Raw genomic sequence first — 21,449 nt, 5'->3', positions numbered from 1 at the left:
TAGAGCGCACGCGGGACCCTGGGAGAAGCAGACGACAGGAGCAGCCCTGGAGCGTGGATAGGTAAAGTATATAGTTTAAGCAAGGGCTGCAAGGACATCGGTAACGAGCTCTTGTTAATTATCGGGCCGTGTAATGCTGCATTTACATGGAGCGATAATTCGCCCGATCGTACAATTTTTTTATTTTTTTTTATAACTATCAGCAGTTAGACTGAACGATATATCATACGAAAAAACGTTTTGCGGTCATTTTGCAATCGCTTAAGCCTCTCTCGCACATAGGTTAAATCGGTGAACGACTGTTTACACAGAACGAACTGCAAATTTTTTACGAACGACGATTTAAGAACATGTTGTAGGATCAAAATGAACGATTTCTTGCTCGTCGTTTGATCGTTCGCTGCATTTACATGTATGATCATTCGAATTGGATCGTTATCGTGCAAATTCGAACGATAATCGTTCTGTGTAAACGCAGCATTATAGGCCCAGTAAACGAGCACTGATCTAGCAGACCGGCGCTCGTTTTCAGCTATTTTTGGGCCCCAATCGGCTCGTGTAATACCACCCTTAGGATAGATATATGTTTATCCCAGGCAGGTTTAAATTCTTTTGTTGTAGATTTACCTATAACATCTCCGTGAAGTTTGTTCCAAGCATCTCCTACTCGGAATAAAACAGCCATGCTTGTCGAGTGTAGCACAGATTTCCATAAGGATTAATAAAGCTTGCCACAATGTTGAATACAAATCTGACAAAAAACACTGTGAAACTTGTGACTTGCGATATGGTATCATAGACTTATAATGGAGTCACCTGGACAGAGATTAATTTACGCTGGGGTGTGCACTGCCATACGTTTCTCGCAGCTTGTTCTAATGATCAGGGGGGGGGTCTCTGGAAAAACCCGGACCGATCAAAATCTTTAGCATTTTTCCTTATTACTCAATGAAAATTATGTTTAAATACTATTATGGAGAACTTATACTCTCCATGCTCCCCCAGTGTCCTGACTGCAGCCGCTGCCACTTCAGAGACTAACTTGTCTTGCGAGTGACAGCCCGCTCAGCCTGATTGAGAAGGGACAGAGTTGTGGACAGTAATTGGCTGAGCAAGCTGTCACTCCCAAGACAAGTTAATCTCTGAAGTGGCAGCAGCTGCTTTTTGGCGAGGAATACCAGAGATGCCACAACAGGACACCGAGGGAGCATGGAGAGATATAACATTTATTTATTTAAGTTTTTGTGTAACGTGCACATAATGTACACGAAGTTGCATCGGGCTCGATAACTTTGATCAGTCTTATTTCAGTGCTATAATATGTGGGGGAAAAATAATTTCTGGATGAATTTCTGGCGCTGCCAAAAACTTTCACAGCTATTGTAAAAATGAAAAAAACTGATTTATTGATAAAAAAAAAACTATAAAATCATGAATAAAAACTTCAATGTGTTTTGGGAGTTATAACTCCCTTCATCAGGTTGTATAAGTACAGTGAGTCAAACAGTCTTATTTTAGTGCTAACTTTGTGTAGATTTGTGCAAAAAGCTACGTATAACAAATGAAAATCACCATACATATGAGTTCTTGCTGCCCCACACATTTTTCACTTGGAATGCGAACCAGGAACCAAAAATTGTACATTTTTGTGCAAACTGTTATGAAAAGATTTGCGACTAAAACACAAACCCAAAACATCACCAACGATAAATTGCTATTTCCAGTATTGTGTTTTGGTTACCATTTATTTATTTATTTATTTATTTTGCTTCTTCCTTTTTATTTCATGAATACATTTACATTTTAATATTTACCTGTCTTTCTAATAGTTACCATGTTCCTGTATTTGGCAGTCTTTGTAGTTTTTTTTTTTTGTTTAAAACGTATCTGTTGTGAGCAAAAATTTTTGTTAATTTAGTGCAGTTTTTCTCACATGTATGCCTATTTTTTATTGGATCTGAACAATTATAATTATATTCTTCCTCTTTACAGACCCACATATAAAAGTATCTGGAAAGAAGGAAAATGTGAAGGAAGCCAAAGAGAGGATCATGGCTGTACTAGATACAAAGGTAAAGTGAATAAAAAAACTCTAATAAAAGTATAGAATTCTAATTGTCTATATGTATATTTAAAGAGGTTTTCCAGGAAAAATTCACTTTTCACCTATCCACAGGATAGGGGAAAAGTAGGAGGTCGCAGGGGGTCTGCCCCCTGCCAATCGGTTACCAACTATTTTTATCCCGAAAATGGTTTAGTGTAATAGCACATGTTGAAAGGCCATGATCAGCCGACATGCCCAGCGTCAGCTGATTGTGGTCTTTCCTTATTTAAAAAAAAATCTATGCAGCACGATCTTCTGCGCTTTGCTCTGTGTAATAGGAGCAGCGGCAACAGACCACTGCTTACTTCAATATGCCCTAAGGATCATTTAGGCGTCCCCTCCCGCTGCTCCCTGCTCGCTGTCTGTGTGTGTGTGTAAAAGCCCCCTGGAGTATCAGGCCATGTAATATGCTCTTAACTGTCCCTAAACCATTCTAGTTTTCTAGGAATAGTAGAGTAATAGATCAACCGTGCCTTTTGTTTTCATTTAGAGTAACAGAGTTACTTTGAAAATGGATGTGTCCCATACCGAGCACTCGCATGTTATCGGTAAAGGTGGCAACAACATCAAGAAAGTAATGGAAGAAACTGGATGCCACATACATTTTCCTGATTCAAACAGAAACAATCAAGCAGAGAAAAGTAACCAGGTACTAGCCTTTTGCTTTGTGCAACAAAACTTACATCTTTCAGTTGCAACCATGGGTCCGCGTGACTGCAGGAAAGTTGCCTGCAGTTAAAAAGGTTGTCGTCATTTGTAGAAACGGTTCACGTTTTTTTCAGACGTGTCAAGAATTTAGATCGCATCAATCTTGAGACCTACTGCAATCCTTAGTTATAGCCGAGTAGCTGGCTCTGTAGACCTATGTTTGAGATGGAACCATCTCCTGTAATAAGTCACATCAGTCAGCTGGCCGCAGAAAGTAACACTTTTGGATTTTGATAATGTTTGTAATGCACACACTGTAAACACTTTTTATTGATCTTCACAATGTATATGTATGATAAATATGCAGTGTGAGCACAAGGTATGAGCGCAACAACTATTTTGTATGCATCACATTAAAAAGACAAGCCATAACATGGTGTAAATTGAGGAAGATCTGCAAATGATCAAGCTTTAAAGCAGCTAGCTCCAGTCTGCTAGCAGCTTCTATGATAAAGTCAGCTCGAAAACAGATTGATTCAGGCACATTAACCCTTAGAAATTGAATCAAGTCAGTATATGGTTTATCACAGTGCTACACGTGTAGGTTGAAATGTCAACATTGCATGTCTCATTGGTTGGCAGAACCTCTGCGTGGTTGGGTCATTATATTAAAATATTGGCATGTATTGCAAGTGAAATTGGACATTCGTGTCTGCATGAACCATTAGAAGGCTCTTGCATCAGTTTGGGTTATGAGCTAGATGTCAAGCTACAGGTGTTCCACAGACATCACACCTTAAAGAAGCAGTTCACCAAAAAATTGGTTCCCGTCTCGCAGTGCCGTTCAAATCTGGTGCGCGCTCACTTCAGCCGGCGCTGTGAGTCCTCTTCTCTGAGCTGTCATTATAGGCCGGAAGTCACTCGCTTCCATGCATTCTCGATGGAAGCGCGTGACTTCCGGTGTTCAAATTACAAGGGAGAGAAGAGGAGTCACAGCGCTGGCGGAAGTGAGCGCGTGCCAGATTTGAACGCCACTGCGGGACGGGAACGGAGCTGCGCCGCGGGACATCGATCACCTTCCGTGAGTATACATGCCAGCGGATACCGGGGGGGGGGGGCTTTGGCAAAAATTTTTTGGGGTTAACTGCTTCTTTAAAGTTGTATTGTTTAGTAACAATGCATAGAAATATTCTTCTAAGATTTTAAGATGTCATCTGACCATCTTCTGATATTACAATAACTGTGTTGCAGTACAATATCTGAGCAGTTGGGGCCCCACTTTTAAATTTTGCCCAGGGCTGGTTTTAGTGAGGCTGGATAGAAGGTCTATCCTCAACGATTATTTACAATTTTGAGTGCAATAACAGTCAGAGATTTGGCTGGAGACCACGTGAGCAATGACTTGAAGAGGCCTTTATTAGGAAACATGACACTAGTCCTACTCCTGAGATGCCCAAGTGCATTCAGTGTCCTTGAACATCCCTCATACAACCATTAATAAACTTACTCTTGGCATACCAAGGCATAGAAATGTGTGTATTTTGGCATGTGGTGCCAAATACCCTATACTAAATAAAAATGTCCTAAATATTTTATATCCATTTTTTATCATTTTTTAATCATTTGCAAGTTTATTGATATTGTGGTTTCCATAATTCCACAGCTTTTTCAGCTCTTATTAACTCAACACCGGTGCCGGCTTGAAAAGGGGGAATCTCCGGTCCACTGATCCTGTGTGGGTCACTTCTTCACATCTCCTTAGTTTTGCAACTAAGTGTTGATGAGAGTATTTTTCCAGGTTCACTTATTTAGTGCCCTAATCCTTCCTTAGAGAAGTATGAGAAATTTAAGGTCAGACGGGTAGGGTAGTAGTCTACTATCGTTTGACTTCATGTCATGGTACCTTTTAATACTCAACATGTGAGATGTGAGTAACTATTCTCTATATAGAACTTTCAACATGTCATATGACTGAATTGATGGTTATGAAACACAGTAAGAACCTTTGGGAATTTTTTTCCCCCCATCTTTCAGTAAAACAACTTCTTGTACACATTAAAATTTTAGAAATATTTTCCATAGTGTTTTGTGGTTATGTTTTGTCCGTAGTCTTCTGGTCGTACTATAGTTTACCATGCCTTATAGCCACAGACATTTGTAACTTGTATATGTAACCACAGATTAATAGTTGTATAGCGCAGTGTGAGACACAGTTTAGACTTTTTATTCAGAACGGGATTTTAAACATGTTATTACATCAAACAGAAGAATTACCACTGATTGCAGACATAACATTTTAGTTGGTTTTAGATTTTTTTATTTTTTTTTTAAATTATCCCATGTGTGATATGGAACTCTCTCAGAACAAGGTGTGGTCCCATTTAGTGTTTATTTCACATAGTCTACAAAGTCTTTGGAAATAGAAGTTACATCCTCTCTCCTGGAATGAAAAGACATCCGTGTTCGCAGTGACTTCATACAACCAGACAAATGCATTCCCAGGACACTAGACTTGATCACGTTTTATATTCTTCTTGTTTTGATTTTAAATATACACTTTATGAACACAAGCATTAGGACACTTGCACACTTCACACATTCTGGAATTTAAGACCTCCTTAGTTGCCCCTCCTTTGGAGTTATAACCACTTTTACTCTTCTGGGAAGACTTTCTGCAAGTTTGAAGTGTGCCTGTGGGAATATTTGCTCATTCATCCAGAAGGTGCAGGTCAGACACTGTTGCTGGACAGAGGGCCTGACTCACAATCTTGGGGCTCTGTGGGGGTCTCCAAATCTTGACTCAACCATGAGACTGACAGAAGTTTTTCTACACCAAACTCAACAGCTATGCCTTTATGGATGTTGCGCAATCATGCAGGAACAGAAGAGGGCTGAACCTAAATTGTTCCCACAAAGTTGGAAACATTGTCCCGTTATTTGCAAAATGTCATGGTGTGCTGAAGTATTAATATTTCATTTCAGTGAGACTAAGGGGCCCTAAGCCAACACCTAAATAAGCCCTCCTTCACCAAACGTTACATTCACCTCAATGCAGTCAGGCAGGTAACATTCTCCTGGCAGTCTCCAAACCCAGACTCAACTGTGAGACTGCCAGACAGAATCGCATATCGCCTCTCTATCCAACATCTAGGAAGAAACTTCATGAACTAAATGGTGGCAATCGGGGCATCCTATCCACACTTGGATTCAGTGAGCTCTTGAGGACCATTAGTTCTTTCACAGATGTTTTTAAAGTCAGACTGCATTAACAGGAGCTGGATTTTATACACTTGTGGTAATGAAACACCTGAATTCAGTGTATAAAGGGTTGGTACCAATATAGTTTAGTGGTATTAGGTGATAACATCCACCCCACTGATTTACCTTTGGGTTAAACTGGAATGCAGGTTGTGATCAGGTAATGGACGTGATTATACAACCAGGGGCTTAAATGTATTACACTGAGGGAGATGTATGCCTAAACCCCCCCCCCCCCTCATTTCAATATATTCAGGCGTATCACCTGGTATTCACTCCCATTATTAAAACTAAAGGAGGGAGAATGTATCAATAGTTCTTGTGTAGGTTTTGGTGTAAAATTGTAAATTGTAGCACATTAAAAGCATTGATAAATAGTTTGTATTTCGATGTAAGTTTATATCCTAAATGTGTTCATTAAAACATTACAATCTTTCTTTGCAGGTGTCGATTGCTGGGCAGCCTGCTGGAGTGGAGTCTGCAAGAGTACGAATACGAGTAAGTTTAAACTTTTCTATCGCTTTATGTACAATATAGAACATACAGTATAACAAGCCCTCTTTGCTTATAACCTAAAAGAGCATCTGACATCTGCCGTGCTCTAGACAGAACTGTTAAGCTATGTAACGCAACGTAACAATTGGACTCGAGCATGATCGCGTTGTGCTAATCTCTAAATGTAACTAGTTAAAAAAAAAAAAAAAAATCTATAAAATTATATAAGTGTACAACAAATGGCCAGTTACAGCTTTTCTAAGAGGTGCTTATCTACTTTGCCTTTTAATAGCTGATTTTCAGTCTCTGAATCTTAAGATCCATAAGAAATTACATCCCCCTCTTTTTCCATATTTTTCCTGGCATTTACAGTAATTATTAGATTTTCCAGTAGTCTGATTTAAAGCAGACCATCCTGGTTCAGTGCACCGATGCCCTTTCACATTGATTAGATTTATGTTTTGGCTTGGTGAATACCATTGTGCTGGTTTGGAAAAAAAACTCTTAAAAAATGGTTTGGCTGTTTTAAGTGACATTTTTCAGATTTCCTTCATTGCTTTGTGGTTTTCAATTCAACAGTGTTTGAGACATTTTATAGTTTAGACTAAACCACCTTTCTGCATGCAGTTATTCCATTCATCATTTATTACTGATCGCCTGATGACTGCTAAAGTATACAGACAGGCAATAATATTGAAAGATTATTTGCTTTAGAGCCTGCATTTATGCCCCATCTAACATTCCTTGGACTTTTACACCAAACCACTCATTCATATAGTCATTGAAGAAATAAGAAAGTCACTTTTAAGTATGCACTACGCTTGTAAGCTATACTTTTTTTTACATTTATATATTTTTACAATTTTACTATTCCTCACTACTTGATGTATTATATCTGTGCAGACATTAGAACTAGTTGACAGTACCTACCCAACTCAAAACAAATATTGTAAACAGTGGGAAAAAATTGCACTCCTAATGGTTAATTGTATTGGAAGCTAAAGCATACTTGAATCACCCTGTGAGTGGAAAGGTCCTCTTATAGGACATGTGCAACATTCTAAGAAGACTCCCTTTTGTTGAGCATTTGATCAGCAGTGCTCTGAGTGTTCAGGTGTCTAGACCGAGGCTGAAGGGGTTTGCACAAGTGCATTTTCACCCAGCTTTGTGCTACGTGACCAAGAAATCCCAATGTAAATTAATAGGACTGTTTCAGTCATAACAACAGGGTGGGGAGAGAAGTGCTCAGATGTGCAAACCTCTCTACTCCCAGTTATATTAGGGGGCATGGGGGGTTAAAACAGAACCTGACCAATCAAAAAACATTTTACCTAACACATGAGCTTTTTTCTTAAAAGGATCATTGTTGGGTCAAGACTTCTAATGTAAATGAGTTTCTCCAGAAGTATCTTTTTAGTCTACTGAGTCTACTTATGCGTATTTTGGGTTGTTAGGGCTTGCACTCCCTTTAATTATTTTGCTGCATGGTGCCAGACCAAGTGCTATACCCTTAGCATAGGCCATCATGTAACTGGTGGGGTTTGACTTCCAGCAGAAAGAAGTCGTAGCATTTTCTGGTATTTTTCAAAATGGTGTTATTCAAGTGACTATAGACCGTAAGTAAATATTTTATAAATTATCCCTCAAAATTTGCCACAACATGCCCTTTTGATCAATACCTATTGTTGTATTATTATGGTTTAGATTTTGGTGCATATTCCCACTGTAGTGTGACCCTAACTCTAACTTTGCAGTTTGTACTGTAAGAATGCATTGTGTGTATACTATAATAAATATTTTTTTTCTCTCTTCTAGGAGCTGCTGCCATTGGTGTTAATGTTTGACCTGCCCATAGCGGGTATTCTGCAGCCTATTCCTGATCCAAACTCTCCCACAATCCAGCACATCTCCCAAACCTACAACATAACCGTTTCGTTTAAGCAGCGCTCCAGAGTATACGGTGCTACTGTGATTGTAAGAGGGTCCCAGAATAACACCAGTGCTGTAAAGGTAATCCCCTCCTACCCATTCGTTAGAAAACTTTACCCCATGGCTTTACGATGAGTCAGGCCCCTCAATAAGCAGCCAGGTCCATTCCGCAATCACGCTTATGTTTTTCCAGCTGCGAAACAGTTCATCCTGAAAGAAGAATTTGTGAAAACCATAGGGAGAGTTCATTTCGGTGTCATATACCAATGCATGCTCTCGTTACAATGCTAAAACCCTACACATGGCATCAGAACTTTAATTAAACAAATCTCCTGGAATTCAGATGGTTCTAGATGCTCTGTCATATTAATGGGCTGATTCAATGGAACCCACTTTTGGTGGATTTTCTTTGCAGTTTAGTGTCTTTTAGACAGCTTTAAAGAGAACATAGCATCATTAGAGTGCATGAATTAATCTATATTATGACCTATACCAGAGCTGCGCTCACAATTCTGCTGGAAGCAGTTGACCCTAACCACTCCAGTGCATGCTCTGTGTAGGCTTTTTTTTTTTTTTTTATAATAATCTCCGTACTGTATGAGTGACAGTATTATTCATTGTGTAAGAACGTGTACAGTAATTACGATAAATGGATTTTGCGTCTATTATTGTTATTTTACCTACTCTGCAGAATGTTTGAGCCATTACGTGTAACTAGCAGTCGTTTCCAGTTTAGCCATGAACCGTGTATACGTTCCAGATGCAGGCACATCTTCTACCTCATATGAAATTCCTTCACTTATTTCTCCCCTGCTCAAATTTAGCCTCCATAAGAAGTACTGGGAGGTCTCTAGTGAATTTTCGCGTTGGATTATGTGCACTTTTTTTTTTTCTGCGAAATTAGTAATACCATCGTTTTAATACCTTCCCATCCAATAAATGCATGTAGCAGTTATGTTCTTTGGACTATGTAAAAGCATAGATACTATGTAAACTGTATAGTTTGCAGAGGGATTCAACCTGGTCTCAAGCTATGTAATTATCTTAAGAAGTAACAGATGTTAGAGCTCTCATTTTTACAAATACATAGAAATCCATTTGTGTTGTATGGAATTCTAGCTTTGATTTTAGAACTCGGCGTTGGTGTTTACACAATGCGTCTTATTGGTTAAAGCTGCAAAATGTAAATGATCTTCCACATTCCTTTATGTGTAAATACAGCCATACAAATATTTTCCCTGGGATTATTTAGTAAGTTTTACATATTAATATCAGTCTGAGTATATTTGTGCTTAAGAGGAATAACACACTCCAAATTTTAGAGAATAGTTTGCTTTAGTGAATGTGGTCAAGGTGCTTTTGATATTCTGATAATATAGTTGGTTATAAGCAGTCAAGATTACATGATGCAGTAGTTTTAACTGTCTCTTTAATATTGTCTTTGATAGGAAGGCACGGCACTATTGCTGGAACATCTTGCTGGTAGTCTTGCCAACGCCATACCTGTCAGTACACAGTTGGATATAGCAGCTCAACATCACCTCTTTATGATGGGCCGAAACGGTGGCAACATCAAACACATCATGCAACGAACTGGTGCTCAGATCCACTTTCCAGATCCCAATAACCCTCTGAAGAAGTCTACAGTCTACCTCCAAGGAACCATTGAGTCGGTCTGCTTGGCCAGACAATATCTCATGGTAGGTATCACTACTGAGCTAACATTGGCCAACACTACTTATACACTCAGGTTTGTTGTAATGCCAGAGCCCAGTCAGAAGTGTCATCTGTTTCACCTGCCTATTGTACAGTGGTCTGTTTATTTTCTTCTCTTGCACAGTTAACTTTGAATTGTCTTAATTGATTTAATTATTTATATATATTAATTCCTTTATTTGTGTAGCGCCAACTGATTCCACAGCACTTTACATTGTTTTGTCAGCTTTGGCCCCTGTGCCCGTTTGGGCTCACAATCTAAATTTACGTATCTGTATGTGTTGGGTGTGAGAGGAAACCGGAGTACCTGGAGGAAATTCAGGCAAACAGAGAGAATACATACAACCTTTTTACAGATGTTGCCCTAAAACCCAGGACCTGAGCACTGCAAGGCTACAGTGCTGAGCACTGAGCCACCATGCTGCCCACTGATCTCATGTTGTATAAGAAAGTCCCTTTTAATATGTTCTTAATTATATACTTACACATATATTAAAATATACATATATTTTAGTAACATACCTTTTTTTTTTTTTATTTACCCTCCCTGGTCCCTTGATATTCTCTTGCAGCTACTATTCTTCTTCTTCTGCCCCCCCCCCTCCACTCTTCTCTCCTCTTCTTTGAGATGAGTGTTCTGAGCACCTTAGCCAATCACTAGTCGAGATGGGATACAGCAGCAGTCAGTGACAGACTGCATGCTCCTCTTTAAAAGTGACTCTGTACCCACAATCTGACCCCCCCCCCCCAAACCACTTGTACCTTTGGATAGCTGCTTTTAATCTTAAGATCTGTTCTGCATTCTGTTCAGCAGGTGATGCAGTTATTGTCCTAAAAAAATCCTTTTAAACTTGAAGCCCCATGCCAAATGGTAGTATCTGTGCCCTAACTTTGCTCAACCTCTCTTTCCCTCCTTCCCCACTCTTCATCATTAGAAATGCTCCAGGCAGATTGCCTACTATTCCCAACCTGTGGCAGCCTGTTGCAGGACCTGTGCAATGTTCAACATGGAGAAAATGTTTCAGTGGCATTCCCAATGCTGAAGAGGGTGGGGAGGAGGAACGGAGGGGTGGGGCAAAGTTAGGCCACAGATACTCCCGTTTGGCACAGGCTTCAAATTTAAAAGTATTCTTTTAGGACAATAACTGCATCACCTGCCGAACGAACCACAGGACAGATCTTGGATTAAAAGCAGCAATCCAAAGTTGTTTGGGGGATCAGATTGTGGGTACAGAGTCGCTTTAAAGCATAAAGAGAGGAATACCAGGAGGACCAGGAGGAGATGAACAGGGGTTGTTAGGGGCCATGGCTAGGTAAAGATGCCTTTTATGTCTTAAAAGAAAAAGATTTTGTGTACAGTGTTAGCCAGTGGATAAAAGTTAAAAAAAGAGTCCTCAGTAGTTGACACCTTTTTATTGGCCAATTAAAAAAAGATGATGACAAAATGTCATGACTACAGAGAGGATAAAGATCCCAAACGTGAATTGGAACTGCAGTATCTTCCACATTTACCTGCACCACTCAAAGTATAGTCTACTTGATTGTATGTACCAAATGTTCTTCTGGGGGTCTATATGTAGGTGAAACAGGGCAAAGACTTGAGGACAAGAATAAACTCTCATCGGCACACCATAAAAGCTAACAGGACCGATCTAACTGTTGCACAACAGTTCTGTAGACCAGACCACAACATCAGATATGAATGTATAGATATTAAATACATGTGTATACATACTGTAGATATAGATTATATAAATATATTTATCACTTGTTGCTTTACTGTCTATCTTACAGGGTTGTCTCCCACTAGTTTTGATGTTTGACATGAAAGAGGAGATTGAGGTAGAACCACAGTATATCACACAGCTCATGGAGCAGTTAGATGTATTCATCAGCATAAAACCAAAGCCCAAGCAGCCAAGTAAAGTAAGTTTATCTACTAAAATCATATTTTTTAGGAATTTTTCACATGTTTGTTAAGCGTTTTCAGCATCCACCTCCATTACCCTTATTGGATTTCTGCTATTTCCTCAGTGTATCGGAGTACTGTTATCTGTAAATACTGAGTATATTCTTAGCTATCATCTTCTACAGAAGTCAGATTCTGGGATGCATCAAATGGATGGTTGGCTGTAATTTCTAGTCTTGAAATTTTATGTCTCTGGTACTCTGAACTAGTACTAGTAATTTGCAGGATCTTATTAGGGTTGAAGAAATGTGTTTTGTTTTTTTTTGTTTTTTTAGTGCTCTATTAGCACATGCTCTTTATGTAGGTTCTTGCTTGTATGATGAGAAGATGGTCATGGACAGAAATGTACAACTAATAATTGTGAATTTAATTACTGTGTTTTAAAATTTTTCTTTTTCAGTCAGTAATTGTAAAAAGTGTGGAACGAAATGCCTTAAATATGTACGAAGCCAGAAAGTGCCTTCTTGGACTTGACAGCAGTGGAGTGGCCATTACAAGCCAGTCTACGTTATCTTGTCCAATGCCTTACCATGGACTTGATATTCTTACAGCTGGTTTGGGACTAACTGGATTAGGTGAGTGAAAGTTGTCATTTTGTTGCGTGTTTATACAACACAACTCAAATTTTTATGTTTTTATGATTTAATTATTTTTAATAAAGACTTCAGAAAGGTTTAGCGGTTGTGACCTCTGGTAACTTGGGTCAGCAGGACAACCAGGAAGTAGAGAAAGCTAATGGAATGCTGGGCTGTATAGCTAGAGGTATAACAGGAGGAGGGAGTTTGTGATCCTGTTCTACAGAGCTCTAGTGAGACCACATCTGGAATACTATGTCCAGTTCTGGAGACCTCACCTACAAAAAAAAGATTAAAAACAATGGAACAAATCCAAAGACTGATTTTAAAATTGGTGAAAGGTCCAAAGCATAAAACATTTATCATTCCTATTTGTTACTTTAAATACATAATTTCTTAGGGGCCTTCACACACACCGTGTCGCAGCGGATTCTCTGCTGCGGATTAACAGCAGATTTGATGGTGCAGATTTGATACTGTGTTCAGTTATTTAGATCAAATCTGTTGTGCATCTGCAGCAGAAAATACGCTGCGATATGGTGTGTGTAAAGCTACCCTAAAAAATATTTTTGTTCAGTGCCAACCCCAATATTGTCCCACTCCACCCCTTTGACCTTGCAGACAGGACAAAAACATAACATAACCCTAGTCACAGTCTATACCCAATAACAGTTACCTTGACCCTACCCAATGCTATCAAAGTTTCTAGGCCCTGTACACATTAGATTATTGATACATCAATATGCATGGTCATCCTCAGGTGCGTTATAGAAACCTCTATATTGAATTTAGTTGTGTGTAAATTGCTGGGAGAGGCTGTAATGGTCTTCATTGGGCCCAGAAACCTTTCTGCACTCATAATAACTACTTAACCTCATGTTTTTCCAGTTCTAAGAACAACCAGAACTGTTTAAATGGATATGGGTGCATTATATTAGCTTTTACTATAAACTTTACATTTACAATCTTTTTAACTGTGTTTAGAGGCCTTTTAATATTCACAATGTTAAAAACTTATTGGACTGACTAATAGCATGTTCGCCTTCTTGGGAGAATGGGAAAACATTCTGTGCTTTATTTAATAAACTTTATAGAGTCCCGGAGAACCTATTTAATATCAAATTAATTAATGATTAAATATTTCCATATAACGCTGAGATTTCTTAATACACAAAGCAATTGTAATGTTCTTAACACAATGCATTTTTTTCCCACTACTTCTATAGGTCTCCTAGGCCCCAATGCTCTATCGATTAATTCCTCCACAGCCCAAAATACTCTTCTGAATGCCTTAAACAGTTCTGTCAGCCCCCTGCACAGCCCCAGTTCTGCTGCACCAAGTCCAACGCTGTGGGCAACTTCACTAGCTAACACCACCAACGCTGCAGGTGACTTACTATCAAGTTTAGAAGTTTCATAAAAAATGTTTGACAAAAATATTACGTGTACTTTTGTTAGATCGCTAATTGTTCAATTAGATAAATGTGATTGATGAACAGTTGAGTAGTATTCTTGGCTCTTTATTGAGCAGTGTGTTCACAGGCTAAATGTCTTACAACAGTGACACCTACAGGTTATACTAGTAAAAACACAGAAAATAATTGGCATACCAAACCCTAGAACGGTTAACACTGCTAAATGTAACAGATATAACATCCTTGCACAATCTTTTGCAAAAATGTTAAATTTGATCTGAAAACCACGTCCCATTTTCTCCTCCACCAAGGGAAAACTCGGGGCAGGAATTAGTGTGGGGGAAAGGGGGTATTTTATAAAATACCCAATACCAGTTGCTAGATCAGTATTGGAAAGCACCTATATAATCCCTGAGAACAATATTACAGTTGTAATAAAATCAAAGGATGCACAATATACACTTGTGTAAACTGCCCACAGCAACCAATCACAGCTCAGCTTTTTTTTTTTTTTTTACAGAGCTGAAAGCTGAGCTGTGATTGGTTGCTGTGGGAAGTTGACACCAGTCTATATTTTACACCCTTTGATAAGTCTCCCCTAAATGTCTATTTTACACTTTTACTGACTCCTTGAAATCGAAAACCTGTAGAAAAAGGTTATTGCCAACAAAATTGTAAAATTATATCGGGCAAAGAAAAAGCTTTCTTTTTAAGTTCTCTTTACTTAACCCACAAATCCTAACCAAAATAAATTGCAGATTAATCCACGTAGAATGTTTTGACCTGTTTTCTCTTCTGACAAATTCCCCAAGTTATACACTTTCCATTAGGATTTGTCTTTGTGGCATTAGACATAATTATCGGTTGCAGTTCTAATCCATCCTGGGAAATAATGTTTTTCTGACCAACATTGTCTTTAGAATGGAAAATGACTTTGACTTGCCAAAAAAAGCTTGGATTCTAGGTTACTATTAAAACAAGAAACAACGGTATGAGACAAAATGGGCTCCCTTTAATAAGATAACATTTTTGGTTACTGTTTGACGCCCCCATTTTTAAATCGTAAGGTTACATAAGCCGGTGCACTATTAAATTTAGAGGGGGAAAGAGGGTATGACATTTTTATTTTACATAAAGAGCCACTTTTTTCTATAACTATGTCTGATATTGCAGCTTCACCCTATAGAACTAGTGCATACAAATGCATATGACAACTGCGTGTTGTTGGTATTGTTATAAAATTCCATCAGCTGCAGTATGTGGAAATGAACCAATTTTCTCTTTCTGTTCAGGGTTTTCTGCTATACCACATATGATGGTGCCATCTGCTGCACAAGCCACGTTGACTAGCTTTCTTCTATCTGGGGTTCCCAACTATGGTCAAAATACGCCATCTCCACCACCTGGACTGACCCCGGTTGACGTCCATATGAATGGAATGCATTCAGATTGCAAGAAAGTAGCATCTGCATTAAATGGTCATGTGAAAGTAGGTATACGCTATATAGGATAGTTTTTTAATAAAACAAAAAAACACACTAGTTATATCTAGTTAGCGTGCCGCCATGATACAAAACTGCAGTTGAACGCCATTGCTGCATCTGTCTATCTCCTGTCTTAACATACAGTAGGCTCGAGCCGCTTATGCTGTTTTACATCTTCACATTATATTATTGTAGTCAATCGGAACACATTATAACTGTGCACATAAATATAAATTATTCCTGAAGAAAATTGATCTAAAGCTTTCATACCAGGTGTTATTTCATGAATGCAACTTATTTCCTTATACCGTATTAGAGCATATGGACATTATAGTGGGGGGGGGGGGATCTCTCCCACAGCAAGAGGAGTAAGCTGCTCATAGAGTAGTTTTCACTGTGGCTTACCCTATTTCCTCCTCTTGCCTTTGCTTATAGCAGTGATGGTGAACTTTGACACTCCAGCTGTTTAAAAACTACAATTTATATCTTGCCTGGACAACCAGAGATGGCTTTGTCTGCCTGGGTATGATGGGAGTTGTAGTTTTGCTATAGCTGGAGTGCCAAAGTTCACCATCGCTGGCTTATAGAATGCGAAGTTTAAGTTAGCACCTGCCACTGATGATTTTAGTATAGCAGATTTATATGCCTTCAGTGTTTGTACTATTCTTGTGCATTGTACCTTTTTAATGTCCTAATATAATCTTCATTGTTGCAGTCCACAAACATGAAATATGGCACAATATCTGCATCATCTCTAGGAGACAAAGTGATGAACTCACACCTACCTGAATCATCCAGACAGTCCAACAGTCGCAGCTCTCCTGACCAAACAAGCCCAAAGTCGGATTCAGAAGGTGGGACCATAGTCCCATAAATGTTCAAACCATAAAGGGCCTTAAAGGGGTTATCTAGGGCTACAAAAACATGGCAACTTTTCCCCCTACTGTTGTCTCCAGTTCAGGTGCAGTTTGCAATTAAGCTCCATTTACACCCAATCTGGAGACAAGAGAGGGGGGAAAGTGGCCATGTTTTTGTAGCGCTGGATAATCCCTTTAAAACATGATTGATTATATACAGAGCCAGAGTCTCTTCCAAAAGGGAAAGTTACCTAGCTGTAGCAGCTGTTTGGGGACTTTTGTCCCTTGTCAGTACAGAGCAGGGTGGTTAGCTAGCTAGGCAAAAGCTTTTCAGTTTGTGACAGAGGGGGTAGTGTTAGAGGGAAACACATTGGGACTCTTTAATTTTTTTTTATTTTTTTTGTTCTGGGAGTAGTCTTTGAGGGTGGGTGACCATTGTCATTTGTATTTGCCTTGTTGCTTTCTGGTATCTTCCAGTTGGCACTTAATATTGAGTCTGGCATCTGTCACTTATTTCTTATTACTTGTGGACCCTTAGGGCCCTGTTACACCAACAGATTATCTGACTGATTTGTTTAAGCCAAACCAGGAATTAATTTGGAAAGAGGAGAAATCTCAGTCTTTCCTCCTCTTTATAGTCTGTTCCTGGCATTATCTTAAAAAAAAAATCTGTCAGATAATCTGTTGGTGTAATAGGGCCCTTAGGGGGTGTGTTCCTGTTTTCACATGTCTTATATTTTATTTAGTGTTTATTAATGCGTGTCTAATAAAGGTTAAATTTTCCAGGGATAGTCCTTATGTGTCTCCTATTGGTTTATGGCATCACTAATACATTTATATAGAATACATATACTTTATATTATGTAATTGTGTTTTTATAAGCATTTATTCATTCAATCAATCAATCAATCATTTTTTTTTATTGCTCTCCAGGATGTAATGATGCCTTTGTAGAAGTAGGAATGCCAAGAAGTCCTTCACATTCAGCAAATACAAATGATCTCAAACAAATGCTGAACTCTGCTAAAGTACCCTGTACAAAGAGGCAGACAGTAGAATTGTTACAAGGCACAAAGAACTCTCACTTACAGTAAGTTCTTACTTAGGATGTCTCATAGTCCTTCATTGAACACATGAATCTTGTTTGCAGAAATATTTTTCCTTCTGTTATAGTAGTACAGAGCGATTACTCTCTGATTCAGAAATGAGCTCTCCTGAAGGTCCTGTCACTGACAAGAAGGCCCCGGGAAGTGAACGAGCAGCTGAACGAGCCGCACAACAGAACTCAGAAAGGGTATGACTGTCTTCACAATAATCATACACTAACATGCAGGTAACCATTGCAGTGTAACCTGAGCACATGTATGCGAACACTGTGGTGGAGAGTCATCAGAACAAGCACAAGGTTAATGCGGAACATTAACCCATGCAGGGACAGGTAAATGCTGTGCATCTTCATTGGGGAAGGGAATCTGTCATCTGTGAATCATGTATTTTCCAGATATTAGGTAGCTATAAGGGCAAGGAAATCCATGGTACCTTTCAGATGATTGTCTGTTTCTCTAACCTAGAACAATACTTGCATTCCTGGGTATAAAGTGCCAGAGGTGTTCTCAAGCCTCTGAAATGCCTCCTTGCTCCCTCTTATCCCTATTCTTGCCTGATTGAGAGTCAGCTCTAAACTGACCCGAACTTCTAAAGCTCACACCTGCATACAGCGCAATAAGGATATTTGGACGCAGGGCTCAGTTTCTAGAGGACTGTCAATCAGGCAGAGATAGAGATAGGAGGTAGAGGTGTTGCAGCTTTTAGTAGCCTCGGAGGACCTCCTTAACACTTTGCACCAAAGAATTACATTTATTACTTTATGGAAGTACAGATGGGTCTATAAAAGGTACCATGTGTCACCTTGCCTTAAAGGGGAACTATCTGCAGGTTAGACAAATCTAACCTGCTGATAGTGCCCGTATACTGAGCAGGAAAGTATGTGTGTTACCTTCCTCCTCGGCGCTGGTCTCGTGCTGTTAGTCCGAGTAATACTTGGAGTAATACTCCGTTGTACTGTAAGGAGCAATGCCACTTCATCGGCCTGCTCCTTCTAATGGTAATCATTGGAGGGGGCAAGCTGGCTGATGCGGCGATGGTCCAGAGCAAAGATTATCCTGACTAACAGTGCGGAACCGGCTCAGAGGTGAAAGGTAACAAACATACCTTCCTCCTCAGCATACCGTCCGCTAGAGGGGGCTATCAGCAGGTTAAATTTGTCTAACCTGCTGATAGTTACCCTTTAAGTGCAACTTCACACACAACAGATTGCAACAAGTGTTTTGCAGCGAGATCCGTTACGATCCAAGGTCCTGTCAGTTCCCATGTGAATACATACTTGCAGTGGATCTTCCAGACTGCTGCGAGTATGTAAATCACGCGTCCCCTCAACTCACACGCTGCCGGCGCATACATTACCAGTCCTTGCTTTTGCTTGCTGCACGGGCTCCCGGCTTCCTTCTCTCCCACTCAGCTGTTCAGTGTAAATCCACATCATTCCTTCATTTGCTGGGATCAGATGGAGTAAACCATGGGTCTCCTAACTGCGGCCCATTTCCCATCATGCCTGGACAGCCAAATCCAAAGCTTTAGCTGTCTATGCATGATGGGAATTGTGGTTTTGCAACAGCTGGAGGGCCGCAGTTTGGAGATCATGGCGTAAACTATCGTAGCAATGTTTGTAACTAAATAATCATTATATCATTCACCTAAAATTGTCCAACATATTACACAGAACGATAATTGTTTTATGTAATATGGTGAAAGATTTCATGATAAACAATCTCATCTGTGATGGTTTATTATTAATCATTAAAAATCTCTTATCCTAAGAGCAGTGGTTCACTGCTCTTACTTGTAGAAGGAAAGGAGGTGTCTTAGAACCAGGACAACTCCAAACCAAACCATTAGTGTTCCCCAACCTGTGACTCTCCAAAAAAAATAAAACTCATTCCCTGACAGCATATCACAACATATCACAGCAGGAATAGATGTGTGTGTGTTACTTATTACTTTAGAATTACAACTTTTATTACAATAGTTAAATACATGAGATGAGCACCAATCAATATCAATAATGGTCAACTGCAGAAGAGCTTAGAAGGCACAACATATTTCAAGAAGAACTATTGTACTAATATAACCCGAGTAGCCTTGGCTGATAATAGAAGTCTGCAAAGAAGGACATTTTCCTGTAGCTTTTATTCTGTGTATAATGAAGTTGAATGGTAGCAAATCTTGACTTTTAGTGTACAAAAGCTAATTTTAATGCTGCTTTGAAGAGACTTATGTTTCCGGTAGTATTCTGCAATAATTCAATATATTGATTCTACAGTGAATTATGAAGCACATTCTGTGTGCAGTCTGTATGGAAATGGTATGCTGGTTTGTAACCTCCATAATTTGTATTTGGAGTATAAGAACAGCACCTCATCCATACTGAAACATATAGGAATTATTAGGCCTTAATATTTGACAAAGCCATTTGCCTGTCAGGGCTTACAGACATCACTAAGGATGGCTCTCTTGTATGAATCACGCCCTCACACTATGTGAGCCAGAAGGGAGAGCTAGCTAATGGGGGACAGGGGAATTAAAAAAAACGAAGGTACCAGTGTATATACATAACACCATATAGATAGCCAGGCCCTCGCAACGTAATATAACACAAAAGACAAGTACAAATAGGGCTATGCGTAATAAGATTTATTTACTGCTGCTAGTTAACAATCACTAATATTCAGCAGAGGTGATGAGTATCCAAAAATAGAAATATATACAATAATATGCAAAGAGTTGTCCAGGTTAAACCAGTGTCTGTTTGTCCTGTACGTTTCTAGATATGGTAGCTATAGTCACTACGATCCGTGTAGCGTTCAGTCAACTTGACCCCTGTCGGTCATAAAAGTCTCCAACAGCTAATGAGGAGTTGTGACCCCTGTCGGTTACTGCAGCCTCAAGCGGCTAAAATCATATGCAAACACCTGTACTCTTATATAGAGTTATGACCCCTGTCGGTCAGTACAGCCTCACACGGCTAGATAGATCTATCTGCCACTGCAGGAGAACGGAGCGCACACGTCTCCCCACCGTTGGACAAAACCGGCACACCACCGGATTCTCAGACTGCTACTAGACTCAATATACGGGGGACAATTGAGGGACTTAGATCGGTATTGGCCACTGCTAAACCGCTTCCATATGTTCCTTGTCCTACCCTCAAGGGATAGTGAGTACCGCCGCTGGGACCATTGTGTCCATCAAAATAACTACACTTTGCATAAGGATTACTGTTGCATATATTTCACCTAATACTCCTGATGATGTCTATGTTACAATTGACGGAAACGCGTTGAGTACAGGTGTTTTTGCATATGATTTGAAGCCGTGTGAGGCTGTACTGACCGACAGGGGTCATAACTCTATATAAGAGTACAGGTGTTTGCATATGATTTTAGCCGCTTGAGGCTGCAGTAACCGACAGGGGTCACAACTCCTCATTAGCTGTTGGAGACTTTCATGACCGACAGGGGTCAAGTTGACTGAACGCTACATGGATCGTAGTGACTATAGCTACCATATCTAGAAACGTACAGGACAAACACACTGGTTTAACCTGGACAACTCTTTGCATATTATTGTATATATTTCTATTTTTGGATACTCATCACCTCTGCTGAATATTAGTGATTGTTAACTAACAGCAGTAAATAAATCTTATTACGCATAGCCCTATTTGTACTTGTCTTTTGTGTTGAATTAAAAAAAAACATGTTTTTTTTTTTTATGTATGCTAATGTGACTACAGGGGAAGGGTTTAAAACTTGTCCCTTTTTGTAATTCTGTCTGCAGGCCTATGACTATGAACAAAAGAAGCTGTTGGCGACAAAAGGTATGTTCCGTGAAGTAGTTTTTTATTTTTTTCATTTGGTTAAGTTTCTATACAGTTTGGGCG

At 39.4% G+C, this 21,449-nt stretch overlaps 1 protein-coding gene across 4 annotated transcripts in view; it reads left to right on the top strand.

The window, feature by feature from the left end:
* Nucleotides 1–21,449, top strand: part of BICC1 (BicC family RNA binding protein 1) — a 162,282-nt gene that overhangs the window by 130,494 nt on the left and 10,339 nt on the right. For 3 of the 4 annotated variants that reach the window (XM_069979075.1, XM_069979073.1, XM_069979076.1), the window contains 13 exons: nucleotides 1,993–2,072; nucleotides 2,595–2,753; nucleotides 6,455–6,508; nucleotides 8,321–8,515; nucleotides 9,883–10,134; nucleotides 11,945–12,076; nucleotides 12,520–12,694; nucleotides 13,921–14,082; nucleotides 15,402–15,598; nucleotides 16,309–16,447; nucleotides 17,384–17,540; nucleotides 17,624–17,744; nucleotides 21,347–21,386. In XM_069979075.1, coding sequence (XP_069835176.1) covers nucleotides 1,993–2,072; nucleotides 2,595–2,753; nucleotides 6,455–6,508; nucleotides 8,321–8,515; nucleotides 9,883–10,134; nucleotides 11,945–12,076; nucleotides 12,520–12,694; nucleotides 13,921–14,082; nucleotides 15,402–15,598; nucleotides 16,309–16,447; nucleotides 17,384–17,540; nucleotides 17,624–17,744; nucleotides 21,347–21,386 — 1,863 coding nt within the window. The remainder of the gene's footprint in view (nucleotides 1–1,992; nucleotides 2,073–2,594; nucleotides 2,754–6,454; nucleotides 6,509–8,320; nucleotides 8,516–9,882; nucleotides 10,135–11,944; nucleotides 12,077–12,519; nucleotides 12,695–13,920; nucleotides 14,083–15,401; nucleotides 15,599–16,308; nucleotides 16,448–17,383; nucleotides 17,541–17,623; nucleotides 17,745–21,346; nucleotides 21,387–21,449) is intronic. The other variant, XM_069979074.1, reaches the window with a different exon arrangement.

Source organism: Dendropsophus ebraccatus, chromosome 8, assembly GCF_027789765.1.
Source record: "Dendropsophus ebraccatus isolate aDenEbr1 chromosome 8, aDenEbr1.pat, whole genome shotgun sequence".
Classification (NCBI taxonomy): Eukaryota; Metazoa; Chordata; class Amphibia; order Anura; family Hylidae; genus Dendropsophus; species Dendropsophus ebraccatus.
This window is presented reverse-complemented; position numbering and strand designations above follow the sequence as displayed.